At 39.8% G+C, this 20,123-nt stretch overlaps 1 protein-coding gene across 23 annotated transcripts in view; it reads left to right on the forward strand.

Annotated features, from left to right (window-relative positions):
- Positions 1 to 20,123, forward strand: part of neb (nebulin) — a 69,517-nt gene that overhangs the window by 39,387 nt on the left and 10,007 nt on the right. For 15 of the 23 annotated variants that reach the window (XM_065962565.1, XM_065962546.1, XM_029280284.2 and 12 more), the window contains 37 exons: positions 37 to 144; positions 233 to 346; positions 464 to 661; positions 1,318 to 1,422; positions 1,580 to 1,684; positions 1,787 to 1,894; positions 2,701 to 2,808; positions 2,906 to 3,013; positions 3,105 to 3,209; positions 3,300 to 3,404; positions 3,488 to 3,586; positions 3,699 to 3,803; positions 3,968 to 4,072; positions 4,172 to 4,276; positions 4,377 to 4,481; positions 5,448 to 5,552; positions 5,668 to 5,772; positions 5,926 to 6,030; positions 6,179 to 6,283; positions 7,250 to 7,354; positions 9,093 to 9,194; positions 9,318 to 9,425; positions 9,545 to 9,649; positions 9,746 to 9,850; positions 9,934 to 10,038; positions 10,658 to 10,762; positions 10,892 to 11,002; positions 11,108 to 11,218; positions 11,357 to 11,458; positions 11,783 to 11,887; positions 12,362 to 12,451; positions 13,832 to 13,945; positions 14,087 to 14,191; positions 14,773 to 14,877; positions 16,170 to 16,274; positions 17,391 to 17,501; positions 18,633 to 18,743. In XM_065962565.1, the coding sequence (XP_065818637.1) occupies positions 37 to 144; positions 233 to 346; positions 464 to 661; positions 1,318 to 1,422; positions 1,580 to 1,684; positions 1,787 to 1,894; positions 2,701 to 2,808; positions 2,906 to 3,013; positions 3,105 to 3,209; positions 3,300 to 3,404; positions 3,488 to 3,586; positions 3,699 to 3,803; positions 3,968 to 4,072; positions 4,172 to 4,276; positions 4,377 to 4,481; positions 5,448 to 5,552; positions 5,668 to 5,772; positions 5,926 to 6,030; positions 6,179 to 6,283; positions 7,250 to 7,354; positions 9,093 to 9,194; positions 9,318 to 9,425; positions 9,545 to 9,649; positions 9,746 to 9,850; positions 9,934 to 10,038; positions 10,658 to 10,762; positions 10,892 to 11,002; positions 11,108 to 11,218; positions 11,357 to 11,458; positions 11,783 to 11,887; positions 12,362 to 12,451; positions 13,832 to 13,945; positions 14,087 to 14,191; positions 14,773 to 14,877; positions 16,170 to 16,274; positions 17,391 to 17,501; positions 18,633 to 18,743 (4,008 nt within the window). Of the gene's footprint in view, positions 1 to 36; positions 145 to 232; positions 347 to 463; positions 662 to 1,317; positions 1,423 to 1,579; positions 1,685 to 1,786; positions 1,895 to 2,700; positions 2,809 to 2,905; positions 3,014 to 3,104; positions 3,210 to 3,299; positions 3,405 to 3,487; positions 3,587 to 3,698; positions 3,804 to 3,967; positions 4,073 to 4,171; positions 4,277 to 4,376; positions 4,482 to 5,447; positions 5,553 to 5,667; positions 5,773 to 5,925; positions 6,031 to 6,178; positions 6,284 to 6,638; positions 6,741 to 7,249; positions 7,355 to 9,092; positions 9,195 to 9,317; positions 9,426 to 9,544; positions 9,650 to 9,745; positions 9,851 to 9,933; positions 10,039 to 10,657; positions 10,763 to 10,891; positions 11,003 to 11,107; positions 11,219 to 11,356; positions 11,459 to 11,782; positions 11,888 to 12,361; positions 12,452 to 13,831; positions 13,946 to 14,086; positions 14,192 to 14,772; positions 14,878 to 16,169; positions 16,275 to 17,390; positions 17,502 to 18,632; positions 18,744 to 20,123 lie in introns of all 23 variants that reach the window. The other 8 variants (XM_065962542.1, XM_065962544.1, XM_065962548.1 and 5 more) reach the window with 8 other exon arrangements.

Consider the following 20,123-nt stretch of genomic DNA (forward strand, 5'->3'; position numbering starts at 1 on the left):
AATATGTGCTGTTTTTTTTTTTTTTTATATCAACAGAAAAACTACAGCGCTGCCTGGGACAAAATCAAAGCCAAGGGCTACAAGATACCACATGACTCACACGCCCTGAAACATGCCAAACAGCAGAAAGTCATTCTCAGCAGTGTGAGTTTAACGTTAACTACTCTCTATTAATTGATTAACTTACATAGAAGATTTTCAAGAGATAATAGGAATACTGTTGCTCCTTTAGGTGAAGTACAAGGAGGATTACGAGAAGTTCAAATCCCTCTACAGCCTGCCCAAGTCTCTTGAGGACGATCCTGGCACCGCTCGCTGTGTCAAAGCTGGAAAACTGGTCCTGGACGTAAGTCAAACTCAGAAACTAGCAGCTAAAATGCATCATATATACGGTATATACACATACAAAATGCAAGAACCAAAGGCAAAAAAAACAGAGAGACTCCTTTGTCCATCTTCACAGCGTCTGTACAAGGAGGACTACGAGAAGAACAAGGCCAAGAACCATATTCCTCCAGACATGCTGGAGATCCTGTCTGCCCGCAACACCCAGTCCACCGTCAGTGGAATCCACTACCGCAAGTATCTGCACCAGTGGATCTGTCTCCCTGACATGCAGGTTTACGTCCAAGCACGCAAAGTCAACGAGCAGCTCAGTGACGTGAGTGACGACACACAGCTTCATACTTTGTATTTGTTATTGAGTTACCTCTGCAGATACAGATTGGACACTTGGCTTCACCCGCATTCTATCTGTTTAATATTTATGATGTTGCTCGTAAGAAAGATTTAATAAATAGATTAGAAATGTAAGATTCAGATTGAGATGTAGAGAAATTTCCTCCAAAAATATGAGAATTGCTAGTTCTCTGAAGAACAAACTCGATGTGATGAGTCAGAAAACCTTTTTTCTACGTGTAGCACGGATTTCTGAAGACAGTCAGGCTCATGCTGCCTTTAAATACAATTCAACAATAGGAATACAGATAAAGGGCAATCACCTCTCTACCACCAGGTGGTAGGACATCAAAGGGACAATTAGAAAATCATTAAATTAATGACAGTTTCACACCTCTGCTCTCAACTACTCCTGTTATAAAGATTAGTTTTGCCAAAAGAGAAGAAGAGAAAAAAATATCCAAATAGGAACCCAAGAAATAAGTGAAAAATATAATCAAGTTTAGAGATTCAGTATTTAATCTTGCTTTTTTTTCTCTACCTACCTTTCTTGAATCCCTTTATTTGGTATGAAAAAGTATGAACCAATGACTGTAAAAACACATCTGCCACTTAACTTGTGTTTTTTTCTCTTTCCAGATCTTCTACAAGGATGACCTGAACTGGCTGAAGGGTATCGGCTGCTATGCCTGGGACACACCAGAGATCTTGCGTGTGAAGAATTCTGGTAATCTTCAGAGTGAGGTTAGTTAGTTTTCAAGTTTTCATATACTTAAAATCCATTGTCAGTAATAATGTCTTTACACTGACTATCATCATTTCACTTTTATCCTTACACCAGCTGGTGTTATAGCAGAAGTGATGCTGATTGTCTTTTGTTTTCCTTTTTGTTTTACTCCAGAACAAGTACAGAGCCAAGGGCATCGAATCCTTCAAGGAATACTCTGTGGTGACAGACACTCCAGTGTATGAGACAGCCAAGCAGAACGCTCAGAATCTGAGTGATGTAAGAGACCCTTTCAATGTTCTTTAACACTCTCACTATTTAAATCTTTGAACAAATCATGACCTTTACATCTCATTTTTTTTTCTCTCTCCCTGTCTTCAGCTGCACTATCGCTATGACTACAACACCAACATCAAGGGCACCTGCAACACGCCTGCTGTTACCATAGAAACCGAAAGGGCGCGCTTGGCTAACCACATCCAGAGCGATGTAAGATAATATTCCTTGATATTCAATGAATTTGTTTAGCTCATATATGTATTTTTTACGGTAAGATTAATGCCACAAATTATAGAAAGATGAAGCACGTAACACAATACAGCACATAATAATGCTATCTGAACTAGTAATAAAAAAAACACAAATCAGACTACACAGATATAAAAGGAATGTAATCATGAAACATCATGTGAAGAAAAGTGGCTTGTAATGATCATAAATCCTCAATATAAATAAATGTCCAAAGTGCATAAATATACATACAACTGTCTGTATCAATACAAACATATGTCAGGGTTTCTTTCATGATCTAGCCTTGAACGGGCGGTAACGAGATCTCCACCCATCTCGACAGTGTACTAATTTTTGTGCTGTTTTGTTTCTTCAATGATATGACATCACAGATCATATAGAAGAATCCAAAACACAGAAGAAGAGAAAAAACAAACACAGAAAAGCAAAACACATGAGTCTTATTTCATACTTTATTCCTTTTGAATAGAATGTAGTTAATATCAAAATCTTTTATCATCATATATATGTATATTAAATTGCTGATGCCTTGGCAGTGATTAATAACTGCAACATGGTGATTCTATAGGACATTAAGGTGTTCCAGATATGTTGAAAAATCAGTACAGCATATACAAAATGAATAGAAGGACCCAATTTTACAGAATTTTCTTTCTTTGCCTGACATGTTTTGACCGAATTTGTTTTTTTCTTTTGGTATGCTTATGTCTTTGAAGATGAAATGCATCCTGTTTCACCATATTGTCTTTCCCCCTTTTTTTCAGAACTTGTACAAGGGGGCCAATAAGAGCTTCATGCCCACGGGTTACTCCCTGCCCAATGACACACCGCTCATCAAGCAGGCTAAGATGAACAGCGTCGTCACCAGCAATGTAACTCATTACATTTATCCATTTTCTCAAACAGCTGTTTAACCGTTTCACTAATGCTTTGATGTTAGTGAATAATATTCTACTTTTGTGTGATTAGGTGAAGTACAAGGAGGCCTATGAGATGACCAAGGCCAAAGCGTACACTCTTCATCCGGAGGGAGTGAACTTTGTCAACTCCAGGAAGGCTAACATCATCACCAACAATGTAAGATGAGACACAGCTGATTGGCCACCGTGATGGAGAGCTTTTATCAGATACAGCGTTGTCATATATTACCTTCTTCCTTTTGTCCCAGCGTCTGTATCGTGAGGACTACCACAAACAAAAGGACAAGATCCACACAACCTACGACACCCCTGATATCAAACAAGTCAAGATGAACCAGACGAACCTCAGCGAAGTACGGAACTGTTCCCACACGATTTATGCATTTTAAGTTTCTATTTTTATCAACATAGCGTGATGGAGTTTTCTTTCCTTCTCATCCTAGTTGTGCTACAGAGAGAAATACTACAACACCAGAGGCCAGCTGATCAATATGCCCATTACGCCCCAGCTGATGCACTGCCGCCACGTCAATGAGATCACCAGCGAGGTATGTTTTGAACAGACACCCAAACATTACTCACTTTGATGCTTTTATCGAATCATTTCACAAACTGAATTCTGTGTTTCTAGCTGAAATACAAAGAGGACCTGATGTGGCTGAGAGGCGTCGGCTGCTTCTTGTACGACACCCCAGAGATGGTCCACGTTCGCAACATCACCAAACAAAGAGTATGAACTTCCTTTTGCATTTACATCGCTATCATTCACTTTCATTTGCACAACCGATTTCTTGCAGCGACATCAGGATCCATTGTGTGCTCTGTTTTTTCTCTATTTACAGGTGGAATACCCGGTGGAAGCGAAGAAAAACTTTGCCAACTTCTCTGTGGTCCTGGACACACCGGAGTACAAGCGTGTGACTGAGCTGAAGACCCACATGAGCGGCGTGAGCTTTTAAAAAAAACACATGATCCCATTTCATTGAGTAATTGTGGAATTACCAGGTCTCAAAAGTAGCTTCAGTAACATCGTTTTTAAATAATGTCTTCCTATATTATAAACAGATTTGACTGAGAATTCACCTGATTTTTTCTCCTGCTCTTTTCTCAGATGGTCTACAAAGCCCAGAGTAAAGAGGAGATGGCTAAGGTCACCACCACCTTGGACTCTGTGGACATCAAGAGAGCCAAATGGGCCCAGCAGCTGACTAACATTGCAAGTCCATTTAAGCCATGACAGATGTATTTTATTTTTTGAAACAGATCTTTTCATTTTTTTCTGTTAACGATGGTTGTGTTTCCTGTTTCTCTACAGTTCCAGTACAAAGGCCTGGCAAGTAAGGAGAGGGCTCATTTCACCCAGGAAATTGAAACTCCAGTCATGGGCCATTCCAGGAAAATGAAAGTGGTCCAGAGTGACGTAAGTCCTGCTTGACACTCTTCTTTGAGAAAAGAAACGTAGAGAGCTCAGTTATAAGATATCAGTCTTATAATGCTTTCTCGTTGTTGTCTTCCCTCAGAACAAATACAAAGAGCAGTACGAGAAGATGAAGCACAGATACACGGCCATTGCTGACACACCTCTCCTGATCCGTGCCAAGAAGTCCTACCTCCAGTCCAGCGATGTGAGTATCGGCTTACCTTTCAGAATCAGAATCAGAATCAGAAATACTTTATTAATCCCAGGGGGAAATTTGTTTGCTACAGTTGCTCATAACACCGAAAATCTGTAGGAAGTACAGATAAATTCATAATATAAAATAAAATAAAAATACTAATAACAATATAATAAGCATAAGTACCAAATAACTATCAGGAAACTATCACATTTATAAAAGTGTCATTAAACACTGAAGGACATACCCCTTTTTTAGTTATAACTGTTTTTGGATTGGATTGGAAAATCTTTTTTGTCCCGAGGGGTAATTTAGTTAGAGCAGAGGTCCATACAGGAAATACATCCTAAAAAACAGCACGAAGACATATATTATAAAACATAACTACAATGGATATCATCATGATGGACGTGAGTGAGATAAGGGACACAAGGATCAATAGTAATTACTAAAAGTGGACGGGCAACAATGCCTACAGCTAATGAAAAACCCAACAGCTGATGGGACAAACGACCTCAGGTGTCTGTTAGATTTGGCCCTCCCAACTTAAGTGAACATCCTCCCTGTCTGCAGAAGTCTAAACTCTGCATGCAGAGGGGGCTGAGGGTCTTCCAGGATGCCATTCACCTTCTGAGTGGCACTTATTTGAAAAATATGGCCAAGATCATTCAAGTCAACGCTTGAATGATCTGTTTGAATTTGTAGATAAGAAAGCCATTATAGGAGGCCAAAGGGTTGCTCTGATGTATTCTGAGCTGTAGCCTCTAAAACATGAAATCAAGACTGTAACTACACTTAAGGAAGCTACTGTTTAAGCTCGGAGTTCATTAATAGTCACATCAATTTCTTTAATAAACTTTACCACAAACCACTTTCTACATTAATAAGTGAAAAAAATTGTGAATTTGTGTTTAATATCCGATAGAGAAGAGCTGTCTATATTGCAGTGAATCATGTTGTTTTTGTTTTTTTCAGCTGCGTTACAAAGAGACCTTTGAGCTCTCTAAAGGTCACTACCACACAGTCAAGGATGCTCTGGACATCATCTACCACCGCAGAGTCACAGATGACATCAGCGAGGTCAGTGATGAAATAATCTACTGGATTATTTCTTGTGATTTTGTTTTCACATTATTTTAATCCCATTAGTACTTATACTCTTCCTCATGCATTTTTCTCTATTTCTCTACCTCAGGTTAAATACAGAGAGAAGTACATCAGCACTCTGGGAACATGGAAGTCCATCCCCGACCGTCCCGAGTTCTTCTTCAGCAAAATTGCCAACGATAACGTCAGCAGTGTAAGTACTGATTACATGCACTCCTTAAATCAATCATATGTCAATCAATCATATTTCCCACCGTATGTAGAAGGGTGTTTAGTAGTACTATTATTAGTATTATTGATGTACTATTTAACACTTCAATTGAATTGCTTCTATGTTCCACTGAAGGTCAAGTACAAGGAGGACCTGGATTGGCTGAAGGGTATTGGCTGCTTTGTGTGGGACACACCCGAGCTGGTGCAGGCTGAGAAAAACAAGAAGTTGTACAGCGAGGTGATGTATCTTTTTAGTTGTTTTTTTTACCATACACAATGTCAAAATAAATCTAACAAACATGCCTATAAATCTAGAAATAGATCATCAATGGAGTTTTTACACTTTCTGGATGTTTCTCATGATGGTTTATATTTCTTGTTAACAGAGACTTTACAAAGCGTCCTTTGAGAAGAACAGAGGCAACTTCAAGTATTCCTGTGACTCTCCATTCTTTGAGGCTGCCAAGAATGCCTCCAGTCTCATCAACAACGTGAGTTCCTTCATTCTTTAACCCGAAACAGTCAATGCAAAATAAATCGTTTTTTTTTAACCTATTTGTAAAATAGACAATTTTGTTGTTGATAATATTTATGTCCCTGATCGCTATTGCAGTTTTGAGATAAGAAAATTAAAACAAGGTGTGAATTTGTAGTACTATTAGAATTTGTCATTGATGTATATGATCAGTTTTCCTCTGTGTGTAATATCAAGTGTTTAAAATGTGTCCAATGTTTTCATCTGTTTTTTTTAAACCTTCCTCTTTCTCCTTTAAAAGTCCTTTCACATGACAGTGCACATTGTTTTCTGGACGTTTGTCTTTAACTACCTTCTGACGTTCTGAGCAGAGAGTCTACAAAGCTAGTTATGAGAAGAACAAGGATAAGTTCACCATTACTACAGACGATCCTAGATACCTGCTGGCCAGGGAGAACAATAAGATGAGCCAGGTAAACGCCCTGGTCGTGTTGTACGGCCGGTCTGCACCCCTCCGCTGCAACCTCCAGTCTGTTCCTCCAGACCTCTCACACTAGTGCATGAGGTCGCCTGCTGATGGTCGTCTCCGCATGTCTAAGCTGAGAAGACATATTATTCTCTCTCTTTGTCTTCTGGTTCAACAAACACAGGTTTTAAAAACCAGCCACTCAAAAAGCAGCTGGAACACTGTCTTGAGTGAGCAGGACTCCCCTTTATCTGTGCAATCAGAGAGACAGTTGAATCACTGTCAATCAATCAATTTTACTGAAAATTAAATAAAACATTCATAAAATGGCAATAGTGAGGATGTTGAATTCTGTCACTCTGAAGGCACAGATGAGGACTTAAACAGCTCTTTTGTCACACTCGGATCCCCGGAGTGTTTGCCTCCAGTCCTCCCAGTGATGCTGCTGTTTCTCCCGTGTCCTCACCTATGGCATGCTGTATGTGTGTGTGTGTGTATGTTGTTTTGTGTGGACAGGCAAGGTATAAATCCAAAGCTAAGGAGCTGCTAAAGAGTGGCTGCAACGAGCTGCTCCGCCCTGACATCCTCACAGCCCTTTACTCCACTTCGTTAGGCAGTAAGGTAAAGAGCCACAGAGTGGTGAACCATGGTAACTTTCATCCCTGTCCACAAACAAGCGGAGACTGGGAGTTCAGGGCTGACCCTGCAAACATGTGAGGCTGAAAATATGCTCAGCGGAAAAGCAGAACAGCAACTTCAGAAAAACATCAGTTTTCCTACTTGCCAAGTTAGCGTCTTATTGAGCAGAGAGAAAGATTTGTTGTGATGAAACATTTTAATTATTGACATGTTTCCTATCACGTTTTTGTAATATTGTAAAGGTTTGTAAAAGCCTCTTTATAATCACTTTAACCCTTGTGAAAAGTCAGGCAAAGCATTTTTTTTTTGTTAAAATGAGGGTACAGGTGCAGCAACAGATCTGCAAACAATTCCCAATATCAACAAATTCCAAATATTGGAAACTAATTTTTGTTTTTACATTTAAAAAAGTACAGCACATCTTCCTTTTAACTTCCATGAGGTTTTCAGGTTAAGGTCTTGAGCTCACAAATACACTTAAGCCAGGAGAAAAACGTCCCATTTCTGCAATAAGAGCATTAGAGGAGCCAGTGAGTGCAGGGTTACCGTCTTATACATCTGAGTCACAAGGTTACTCTTTCTCCCTGCTGTTTTTGGACAAGGCCTCATGACATCCATCATCATCTGTGGCAAGGTATCATCACATTCATCGGTTCATCCCGTTTAAACTCCCTCCCACCTTTCAACCTTCTTCAACTTTCAAAATGGTTTTAATGTCCTCACATCCCACCATTCTCATTCATCATGTAACCCCTTTCATCACTTCTCTTCATGCCTCACACGTTACTGAACAGTTCATTCATCTTCAAATGCAGTGAATTAGTTTCCCTACAACTCACCGACATTTCTCAAGCAAGAGAACTGTAACATCACAGACTGAAGCTTCTTTAAAATAGAAGCTATAAGTCATACATTTCTGAGTCATCTGTTATTCAGTATTACTAAACATCTGTCAGTTTATTGGATGTTTCTTTCCATTAGCTTTTATTTAAAGTACGTCCTTAAACTCCAAAGTCAAATTTTTTTGTGTTCTCCAAATTGATCTTCGAAGTAACCAATCGGTAAGCACGTCAGTGACCTCGCTGGTCAACGTGAACTACGAGGGCACTGAAGACTTTCAAGACTAACCAGTGGTAGCCACTTGTCCCTGTCTTCATTTTCACTGAAAAATAACTCCCTTTATGTGTGTGCATGTTTCATGAAGCATGATTTTTATAAACATTTGCATTGCACTTCACCCTTTAGACACATTGTACTACTTCCATTCAGTAAAGATAAAGATAAATGTTTGTTCAGAAGTTTCTGACTGATCATTTTAGATATTTGTCCCAGAAAAGCAAGAACAGTAAATGAAAAACAGAAGAATGACTTTGTTTAACTTAAAATATGTATAATTTATGATAGAAACTAATTGTTGAAGTCTAATGTAGTATGTAAAATTGGCTTTGAGAAGTACTTTTAAATGTAAGGCTAAAAAAACACTCCATATGTCTTTAGTTTCTATAAATCTACACTTTGCTTTTGTCTTATCAAAAATACTTCAACATCTGTTTTTAGGGATTTATTACCCTTCTTTCTTGGACAGTTTCTTCTCTACCTAGACTTCATAAATTTTAAGCAAAATGAATCATGACACACATCAACAATTAGCTAAAGCAGAAAATGTATTGTGAGGGATACTAACTTGTTTTTGTGTTTGCACGTCACCATCCTTCATCAGTGGAGGTACAGGGAGCAGTATGAGCGTGCCAAGGACAAGTTCACCTCTGTTCTGGAGACTCCCGAGTATGAGTCCCACAGACGCAGCAAGAAGATCAGCGATGTGAGTGTTTCATTCATATTTTGGGGAGGGGTTGAACAGTTGAAGTCAAAAGCATTTCTGTATGTTTATTGTCAATAAGTCTTTTGGACTGGCTATGACTACGTTATGATTATTATTCCTCAGATCATCTACAAGATGGAGTACAACAAGACCAAGGCTAAGGGCTACACCTTGCCTTATGACACTCCATACCAGCAGCACATGAAGAAGGTCAAGGAGCTCACAAGCAACGTAGGTCCAGCTCTGACCGGAAGTCTTCTCTAAGATCGTTTTTTTTCCACAGTGGCAAAAGAAGCCAAAGTATAACCTTAAATTGTGTGATTGATGTGTGCTTTTCATGCATCCTGCAGCTGAAGTACAGAGAAGTGTATGAGAAGAGCAAGGCCCAGATCAACATGGACCCTGAGGCTCATGAGATCCGTGCTGCCAAGGAGGCCTACAGGAACATCAGCAATGTAAGTGTCTTTAGTGACAGTACAAGGGATCATCAATCACTCACTCTTCATTAATGGATTTCATTCTAACTCATTTCTTTGTTGTTGTTTTTTTAGCTTAACTACAAGAAGAAGTATGAAGCCACCAAGAACAAGTGGATCTGGACCACAGACAGACCCGACTTCATCAATGCTGCCAAGAACTCCCTGCAGCAGAGTGATGTGAGTCCATGCTTCGTTCATATTTCATTGAAACAACATTCAAAGGTGTTGCTCTAACTTGGCTCCCATTGTTCGACCCACAGGTTGAGTACAAGTATGACAAAGAGATGATGAAGGGCTGTGTGATTCCTGTCACTGACGACAAGCTCACCCTCCTGAATATGAAGAATACAGATTTGGCCAGCATAGTAAGTTTTTAAATGCCTTTATCACTAACTCTGGTGGTGAATTGAGATGTTCTGTCTTCTGTTTAAGAGGATCGTGTTATGCACTGGTATCTTTTTACTCACAGAACTTATTTATTTTTCAGACAGGCTTTATCTGACACACTCTTCGATCTGGTTACCGATACATGTTTCTTCAGTTAGGTTCGGAAATGGGAAAGTCCCCTTTTTGTAATGCTGCACATTTGACTCCTGGATTAGGATACAGCAGCTCCTTGAAGTCAATGCACTCTAACCTTTTAGACAATTTAGACATTCGATTTTTAACTTCCCGTCATCGTCTCTCAACCGAAAGGTCGAGGGGGTCGATCCCCAGCTCCTGCAGCGGCGGCCTATGAATGTGCATGAATGGATTAATTACTTCTAATGGTCACTTTACATAGCAACCTCTGCCATCAGGGTGTGAATGTGTAGGTGTGACATGCAGTGTAAGAACGCTTTGAGTAGTCAGAAGACTAGAAAGTGCTATACAAGCTCAAATCCATTTACCATTTATCTCCCAAGTATTAATAAAGGTTGATTGACTGATTGATTGATTGATTAACATTTTATCAATTAAACTCGACTTGTCGCTGCCCTCCAGGTGAAGTACAAACAGAAGTATGAAAAGGAGAAGGGTCACTATGTGCCGGTCCAGGACACTCCTCAAATCCTTCATGCTAAGGCTGTGCGCGTTCTGGCATCAGAGGTGAGTATCAGTCAGCAAAAAGTCAACCTGTTCTGTATACATAAGAATTCTCCATGTGCAGAGAAGTAGAAATATATATTTTTTTAAATGATTTGAATGTGTTAACAACTTCTTCATTTTCACCCTCAGAGCAAATACAAGGAGGCCAGTAAGAAGGACATGCAGTCAGGCTCATTCACCACCCTGCCTGAGACTCGTGACACGGTTCACAGCAAGCAGATCAACAAGCTTATCAGCGGGGTATGAGTTTCACATTTACGTTTTTACAGAACCAACTTCCCAACTTCTCATAATCCTAAAGTGTTTCGTTGCCACTTGCCTTGACGTTCCTCTCTCACCTTGCAGAAACTGTATAAAGCCAAGTTTGAGAAGGAGAAGGGCAAGTCGATCTATAACCAGATGATTGTTCCACCTGATGTTCAGCATGCCATTGATGTGGCCAAGTGTCAGAGCAATGTGAGTCGTCTCCACAATGATGCTAACATTTTTTTTTACAGCATACATTCTCCACAATGTGACCGTTTTGCACCCTCTTACATTTCTCTTTAAATGTGAGTTAGCCAATTATTACTACTTCAAAATATCTGTCTGCAGGTTTCCTACAAGAAGGATGCCAAAGCCAACCTGCACTACACATCCGTGGTCGACCGTCCTGACATAAAGAAAGCTACCCAGGCCGCCAAACTGATCAGCGGGGTAATCAACAAGTTTGTTCATACTTTACAGTTGATTAGCTTAAAACCGGTTCTCCTCCAGGGAAGGATTTGTAGCATCTGTTTGGCACAGTCCTGATGTTCACTTCCACCTCCACAATTAATTCACACATATTATAGTTATATTTAATGAAATGAAGAGAAACAAAAGCCAATAATAAATGTATACCACCTACATTATTACTGAAAACAACATATTAGGCTTTGAACCAAAGGTGAAACTACAAAATGTCCTGATCTATCTAGACCTGCTGTTAAGTTTTTTCATGTTCAACTCTTCAACTTCTTCTTTTTCCTGTCTTTACAGATCGGCTACCGTGACAAGGCCCGTGAGGAGGCCAGTCGTGGAGGTTCTCTGGCCTACCGCCCAGACATCGCTCTGGCCACTGAAGTGTCCAAGCTGAACAGCCAGGTACACCAGGCTACATCTGGGCCAGTTTTTTTCTGAAGTTTTATCCCCTGGAAGCTGTTTCCTGTATGTGTTTTACAAGCAAGACGACTTGAAGGAGAAAGCCATATTATCCCCGGACATCACCATCAGATTAGCTTCCATGAGCTAACATTTGCAGACTGCTTTGGTAGACGCTTAGCAGTGGTCCAGTAGGCCTAATGATACTACTAGCAGCTCTTCCATAGCGCTTTCTCTGCCATCCTGCATTATAATCCACGCCTTAATCTGTCATTATGACGCCATGAAAATATATTTACATGTTTAACTGCTCATATCATTATTCATGTTCCCTCCCCATCCTTAATCCTGTCTTCTCAGCCTGTCATTCTCCACTTTCCTCTCCTTATTCCTCACCTCTTCCCCCCCCCATTTCCTCTCCTTCCATAATGTCCAAGTCTGTGTGTTCTCATCCATCCATCTCACTGCGCTTTGTAGGTGGAGGCCAAGCCCTCCCTCCATGGAGCAGCTTCCTATGATACCCCCCAGATGCGCCACATTAAGAAAATGAGTGCCGTGACTAGTGATGTAAGAAGGCTCATGCCCTGAAACCGGAGGGCTGCAACTACTATATATGTCTGTCTAATTTGAACTATTGATATCTGATTTTACTGAGTGGTTCCTTGAAACAACTGTAAAACGATGATGAAAAAAAATCAGATTTATTCAGTTTATCAAATCTGACAAAATTTTTATTTGGATTTGGCTGCAACCTTGCCTCTTCAAGTTAAACCTTGTATGCATCCTCTGCTCTATTGTTTGCGCTACAAGCTTTGGCTCATTGCTGGACTCAGGCAGACAATTGATGCATTACTGCACTGGTGTAAAAACTGTTTGTTAATGAATCTTGTTAACTTGTTTTGTTTGAATGTTTTTCTCATTTTCTAACCTTTTCCTTATTTACTCAGTCAGTGGAAATGTAAAATGAATAAGCATGCATTTGAACGCTTCTCCAAATGACTTGTCAATCCAGCAGGAAACCATGCAGAGTTATACATTTTTGACACTTTAAATGTTGGTATGAGTTTTTTATTATTGCTGCTGGATTTACATGTTTTTGTACAAGAATGATATTGCTTTGTCGTCCTTACTTTTTATAGCTAGGTTATCTTCTGATTGACAAACAGCTTAGGCTTTCTTTTACCCTGACCACCCTCATAGTCTGCCACCTCAGCCCAGGGGCGCTGCTTGTCAGCAGGCAGGGCAGGCAGCTGCTTGAGGCCCCAGGCCAGCAGGGGGGCCTCAGAGGGCTGACAAACTTTGGACCAAAGCAGCAACCCAAAATGTGCAAATTTCGCAATGACAGTAGAAAGCGCCTCTTGCCTAGGGCCCCAACAGACCCTGGAATCACCACTGCCTCAGCAATATATATTTAATAATATAAATGATCACCATGTTTTAATGCTGATCACAGATCACCTTCAAACAAATTGCAGTGTCTTCACAGGGTCACAAAAATTATCACAGGAGACTAATTTAATATGCATTTTAATGCCAAGTGGAAACTGACATCAATCCCGGCACAAACTAGATTTTGAAGAGCATCTTGCAGGATTTTCCACATGTTGTTTGTCACTAGTTTTGAGTGCTTTTAGAAGAACTGTGCAGTGAACCCAGACAACAACTTTGTTCGTCTGCAGTTATGTTTCATGTATAAAAAGGGATTTAAACTAAACTACAGGTGATAAAATGACAAAGCATACAGTATACAGAATGTCGAACGTCTCCACCCAATGATCTGTCAGCAGTCTGAGTTACTGATCCCTTTTTATACATCATGACAAAAAACAGCACTGTGTTGTCCTTTAAATGTTTCCAGTGTGATGGAGTCTGTCAACCTCCGACTGATTTTTGATATTATCAATGCTAATGCTTGCGTTAACTTTCACATGCATCCTATCCAAACAGTTGAAGTACAAGGAGAAGTTTGACAAGGAGATGAAAGGAAAGAAACCACAATATGACCTGAAGGATAGTAAGATTTATCAGACTTTGAAGGATGCCAGCGTGCTCGCTAGTGAGGTAAGTTCTCACATGTTGTTTCTATGCTAGAAAACGTCATTATGAGGAAAGATGTATTGATATCAGAAACATAAATGGACTTTTTTGGCAGCATTCAAAGGATTTTCTGTTTACGAGTGTGTCTATGAACACCACCTGCAGGTGAAGTACAAGGGTGACCTGAAGAAGATCCACAAGCCTGTGACTGACATGGCCGAGTCTCTGTCCATGCAGCACAATCTGAGCACCAGCAAGCTGTCCAGCAGCGTAAGACATTATTATCATATTCAAACCTCTCACATGCTTCTATGTCAGTGAACTGTCCTTCTGCAGTTCATTGAAATGTATCTGATTTCATGAGTTTCCATCATCAATCATTACCATGGTAACACTGAACATCCTGCTGATTATTCACCATCCTATGGACTAAACACTAAACTACATAATCCATTACTCTGCGACCTCATCTGGTGGTGACCCTTCCCCTCCTTACCCATCACGCTTTCGACTTTCTCATACTATCACCTTCTGTAACCTCCACTTCTACGCTCTCTCAGTTTGAGTTATCACCTCTTATAGATCTTAAAAACTAGTCATTTAACAAAACTCCCTTCCTTTCCATTGATTCCAAATCTTAATTTTCACAAGTTTTTAACAACCATTTTTCACTTTCCCCTAATTTTTTCATCCCATCTTTTTTTTTTTTTTTTTTACAATTCTAATGTTAATAAATTATTTTTTGTACTATGTACTTGAAGGGAGTAGCTAAATCCCGACATATGCTTTTTTTTTTATTATTCTTGTGTGCTGTACTGAGCTGTCTTACTTGACTGGGAATTCCCCTATAGTACTGCTACAAGAAGAAATTTGAGGAGAGTAAGGGTCACTACCTTATGATCGCTGACACACCAGAACAAATCCATCACAAGGAGGCTACTGAACTTCAGAGTAACGTAAGTGGTACAAACACTGGGGGTCAAAACACTCTCCATGTACACAAAAACACTGCTGTGGGTTTCAGCTGTTTACCGCTTTCTTATCTAACAAATGTTTGTGCAATGTTTTGCTTTGATATGTGAATAATTTAATTGTGGGGCAACGTCAGGTGATGATACAATATTTAACATTTTCCTGGAATGTGAGTAAATGCCAAAAAATATCTATTAAAGGGGCGCCGGTAAGGCTCAGTTGGTAGAGCAGACGCCTCATCTACAGAGGCTCCAATCCTCGACCCATCGGCAGCTGGTTTACTCCCAACCTCAGCCCTTTTGTGCATGTCTCTCCCTCTCTCTCCTCCCCACCATTCCTGTCTCTCTTCAGCTTTCAGCAAAGGCAATAAGGCCTGAAAAATGATCTTTAAAGAAACAATAATAATGATGATAAAAAGGATCACAGAAAAGCTCCAACTGAAATAAGATTATTTCTCAATCTTAAAAAATGTTCTTCAGGAAAAAAATTTACACCATTAAATTTTTCAAAAAAAAAAAAATTTGATTAAACTTAAGTGGGGTGCCGGTGGCCTAGTGGTTAGTTCATGCGCCCCATGTACAGAGGCTGTTGTCCCCGAAGCGGTCGTCCAAGGTGTAGCTCCTTTCCCACATGTCACTCCCCTCTCTCTCTCGCTCTCTCTTCCTGATTCCCGACTCTACTGCCCTGTCTCTCAAAGAAAGGCATAAAATAAATACTTTTTTAAAAGATTAGGCTTCAAATTATATTTACTGTGTTGCTGTTCCCCCTTTTGCAGTCGTAAAGTGTTGTTAAAAAAAAATACATTTTCATTATAAGATGATGCAAATGTTTGAATTCTATCCTCATTTACATTGAAACACTGAGGTGTTCAATTACACAACTTAGACTTAGAGTTTCTGTTTGATAGCCTTTTCATTCTAAAACACATAGACGCCAGTATATAATGTGAATTAAATGAACTACATGTTGATATTAACGTTACAATTCAACAGCTCCAGTACATTTTATGGAGCCAATGTGTCGATGAGTTTGAAGCTAAGTGGGATTTTCATCTCTTGTCCCTCTAGCTTTTATGTGTACAGTTTGATTAAGTTAATAATATGCTTTCAATATCAGAAATTCACAATACACGACATAAGTGAACACACTACATCAATACACATGCAACATGCACTGATACGTCATGGTAGTTTATGTATAAGATAATACAGCTCTAAATGCTTTTCAAACTACCCAGATAAAACATTTGACATTGAATGTATGTGGTCTGTTCCAGGTGAAATACAAGGAGAAGTATGAGAAGGAGAAGGGCAAGGCAATGCTGGACTTCGAGACACCCACATATGTGACTGCTAAGGAGGCCCAGCACATGCAAAGCCAGGTAAGCACCCTGTCTGCGTCTTCTGTGCTTAAAACTGCTTCAAACGTTAAACACCTTCCATGACAAGCTTCTCTCTCAGACGGAAGACTCTTTGGTTCCTGCTAGATTGTATTTTAATTCTTGTTGCTTTACATCGATATGCTTCAGCTTTGTGGATGTCCAGCTATTGCTTAAGAAATGTATTTGACGTTTTTTCACATTTTACAGTGTCTGAAATGCCAGTTTACTCAGTAAGTTTTTTTAAGAGTTCTAGTTCACACATTAAGTGATTTGTTGGATCTTTTTTTTTTTTCATTTATTACTCCCTTGCTATACCTTAAAAAAAAACCTGGTAGACTGCATTGTAAAATGTGTTTCAAAAAAGGGCACCTCAGGTACTGTGAATATAATAAGTTCCGACCACTCTATCTTACTCCCATGCTGCAGAGAGGAGACAGGTAAAGTATATGTTTCTCTCAGAATGCAACATTTTCCATGGAGCCCAGATAAAATATTTAAAGGACAGGTTCACATTTTTTTCTCTCCATGTGTAGCCTTTGATAAGCATCAGAGCCTAGATTATATCTTTTACAGTGTTTACTTTTCTTATAAACATTACTACCTTCCCCAACAAAACTACAACACTTTTCAAACACAGAAGAAGGAAACTCTTGGGTGTCAGCCCCTCCTCAGATGGAGGTCAAGTGCTCTCAGAGAAGGAGCTAATATATGTCAAAGATGATTCAATGGACTCCTTCACACAGGCGAGAACTCCATGAACACAAATCACTTACGGCAAACTTATTTAGGTGGGAGTCGAATGCAGTGGGTCAAAACGTTAGCACCTTTATACCCTAATAAATTAGCTGTAAGTGAATCGTGTGCTCCACTACTTTCATCTGATTTTCTCTGTTTGAAGAAATCCTTTGAATCCCTTTTTTGATTTTTTTTTGAACACTCTCATGCACAAAACTTGTAAAGACTGTACATTCAAAAAATGGCCATCATAATAAAGACTATGGTGCCAACCAGGAAAAGGTAACTGCTTTGTGAATATGCGCTGCTTGCATGTTGTTACATGTGCTCTGTCTGTCCCCTGTCTGTCTGTCCCCTGTCTCTTATCTTTACGGTGAATAGAAAGACTATAAGAAGGACTTTGAGGAGAACATGAGGGGCAAGAACCTCTCAGGCTTGGAGGTCACTCCTGCCATGATACATGTCAGACATGCCACCAAAATAGCCAGTGAGGTAAAGGATAGTTTATACCTGACAACCCCCCCCCCTTTTGACCTCACCCTTGATTTATATTCCATACTAAATAGAGCCTGATCAATCACTGATTTTTTTTTAACTGGAAAAAAATCACAGATTACCGATGTGGCGGTTGATACAGTGACATCTTTAGATGGGTGCTAGACATTTTCGATGCAATTTTCTGCCCCAGTATGACCATGCACATAGTGAGAAGGCAGCTTCTTTAACAATTAACTTTAAAAAAAAGTTATACAGTGCAAGTAAACACAAAATGTTGTACACACATGCTTCACACAGTGTTGAGAATGTTGTAAACTTTGAAGTCAGAGCGCCCTCTGGTGGAGAAACTACATATTGACCCATTACTATATCACCCTAAGTATTTTTATCTGCAGAACATGCTCCGACAAAAGTTTTAATTCCACACACATCGCAAAACATAAACACTGATGACTCTAAATATGTGTTCAGTTGTACGTTCAGTGTGTATCAGTTATCGGTATATCAAAATATTGGTCGGGCTCTAATACTAAGTTTACCTCACAATCCCTTCTTTCCTCCTCTACTTTTTTACCCCCTGGGTTTTCCTTCTATCCTGACTTCTTTTAAGTCCACACATGCAGTGAAACTATTCTTCCTTTGCATGATTCACCACACTACAGAGCCATAAACTATTAATGATCCGACATTCACCCATCTCCCTTCTCTTCTTTAAAACTAGGAGACTAATTAGTATTATTTTGTTGTTTGTTTTCAAATCTCTTTCCACTGATATCTTAGATTCCCTATTAAGCTATCAGGACAACAAGTCTGCATGCGTGCATGCAATCATTTCAATGATGCAGCAGTGTTTTAACTGTGAAATGTTGTCTTGAATCATTTTGTTGTTTTGTATTTTTGTTTCATGTTCTTTGTGATAAAATGACGTTTTCCTTGTCTTTTATCCGGATTCTTGCCAAAGTCACCAATGTCTCCATTCTCTCTTTAAAAATGTGACTTGGTGACTTTGAGCTCTAAAGGAGCAAGCATCAGAACTTGTCCACTGTATTGTTTGTCTTTTATGCTTTGGCCTGCCTGTGTGCCCGTCCTTCTCTGCAGTCTCTTTGTTCTTCTTCCGTCCTGTAGAGAGAGTACAGGAGGGATCTAGAAGAGGGAGTGAAGGGTAAAGGGCTCACTGTACTGGAGGAAACTCCGGAGCTTTTGAGAGCAAAGAATGCAACTCATATCCTGTCTGAGGTACGGCAGACTGAAAGTGATGGAAAACAGCATCACAGCCTCAACAGAGTGCCTTCTCACAATCCCGCTCTTGGTGCATCATCGGCTGAATCCTGTCCCCTTTACTAAGCTTCATGATCACACTAAAAGGGCGGCAGCTGTGTTTGAATTGTCCCTGCTTGATGACATCACTAATTTTCCAGCTCTCTCCTTTTCTGATGTAGTTCTTGTGACTATAGCCTGACCTTCACCCCTACACCCTGTTGGATTTTCCCTTTGATTTTCTATTAAAAGTGTGTTCGTTTCTATCTGACAAATGCTCAAAAAGTCAACCTCAAATGTACACCATGTCCAAGCATTTCCTTATTTGTTCTCTTTTGAGGTAAAACTCATTCTATTTGATGTTTACCATCCATCCATCCATCCACCAGCAGTAATGTGAGCATTGTAGTGGGTCGTCTTGGTACAGAAGGAGCTAAGCCTGAAGGCAAAGCTTTTGTTTTACCAGCTGATCTACGTTCCAACCGTCACCTATGGTCAAAAACGTGTCATAGTGACCTAAAGAATAAGATCACAGACACAAGTGGCAGAATGAGCTACCTCCCAACGGTGGCTGAGTTTAGGCTTAAAGATAGAGTAAAGAGCTCGGGCATCCAGAGAGATATCAGAGGAGAGTCGTTATTCTTCACATCCAAAGTAGCTAGTTCAAGGGGGTTTTGGCACAGGGAGGCCTTGGAGTCCCCCGGAGGAGCTGGAAAAAACGTTGCTTGGGAGAAGGGTGTCTTACCTTTTTAGCCTGCTCCCACCCGAACAGGCCTCTTATAAGTGGAAGAAAGCGGGTGGATGGATGATGGTGTACAGTTTGCTTTTGTATTTAAGAGCATGTGTAGAGTAGACAGGCAGCCATCCCACCTTTAGCACAGAAGAACCTAGTAAAATGCTTCATGCTGTGGTCAAGCACCCATCACACTGTGCGCTGCAGTTTCCAGATTCTTTATTTATTCATTTATTTATATATTTGGTCCAGAGTGCTACTGAGGTTGATTTTAAGATCGCAGCACAGTAGTACCACAAATCTGATCTAAAAGGTTTTTATGCTAAACCAACTGAAATATTGAATACTTTAACAAATTTAACAGAAGTTGCTTAACTTTTTTTTTCTTTTCTTTTCTTTTCTGAGTGTTAGAATAAACTTAACACCAATTACAGTTTGTCTCCAATTTGTTCTTTAAAAAGTCCTAATTTCTTCTAACCTTCTTTATCTACCAATCCCCCCAGGACTTTTGGTTTTGCAGCCCACGCCTCCCCTGCTATGAATGAGTAGAAATTATGTAATTCAAAGTGACTGCTGTTTGCACAGAACAGAGTTTTAACGTTGAACTTTATCACCTGTAATATCTC

The sequence above is a fragment of the Labrus bergylta genome, chromosome 13 (genome assembly GCF_963930695.1).
Source record: "Labrus bergylta chromosome 13, fLabBer1.1, whole genome shotgun sequence".
NCBI lineage: Eukaryota > Metazoa > Chordata > Actinopteri > Labriformes > Labridae > Labrus > Labrus bergylta.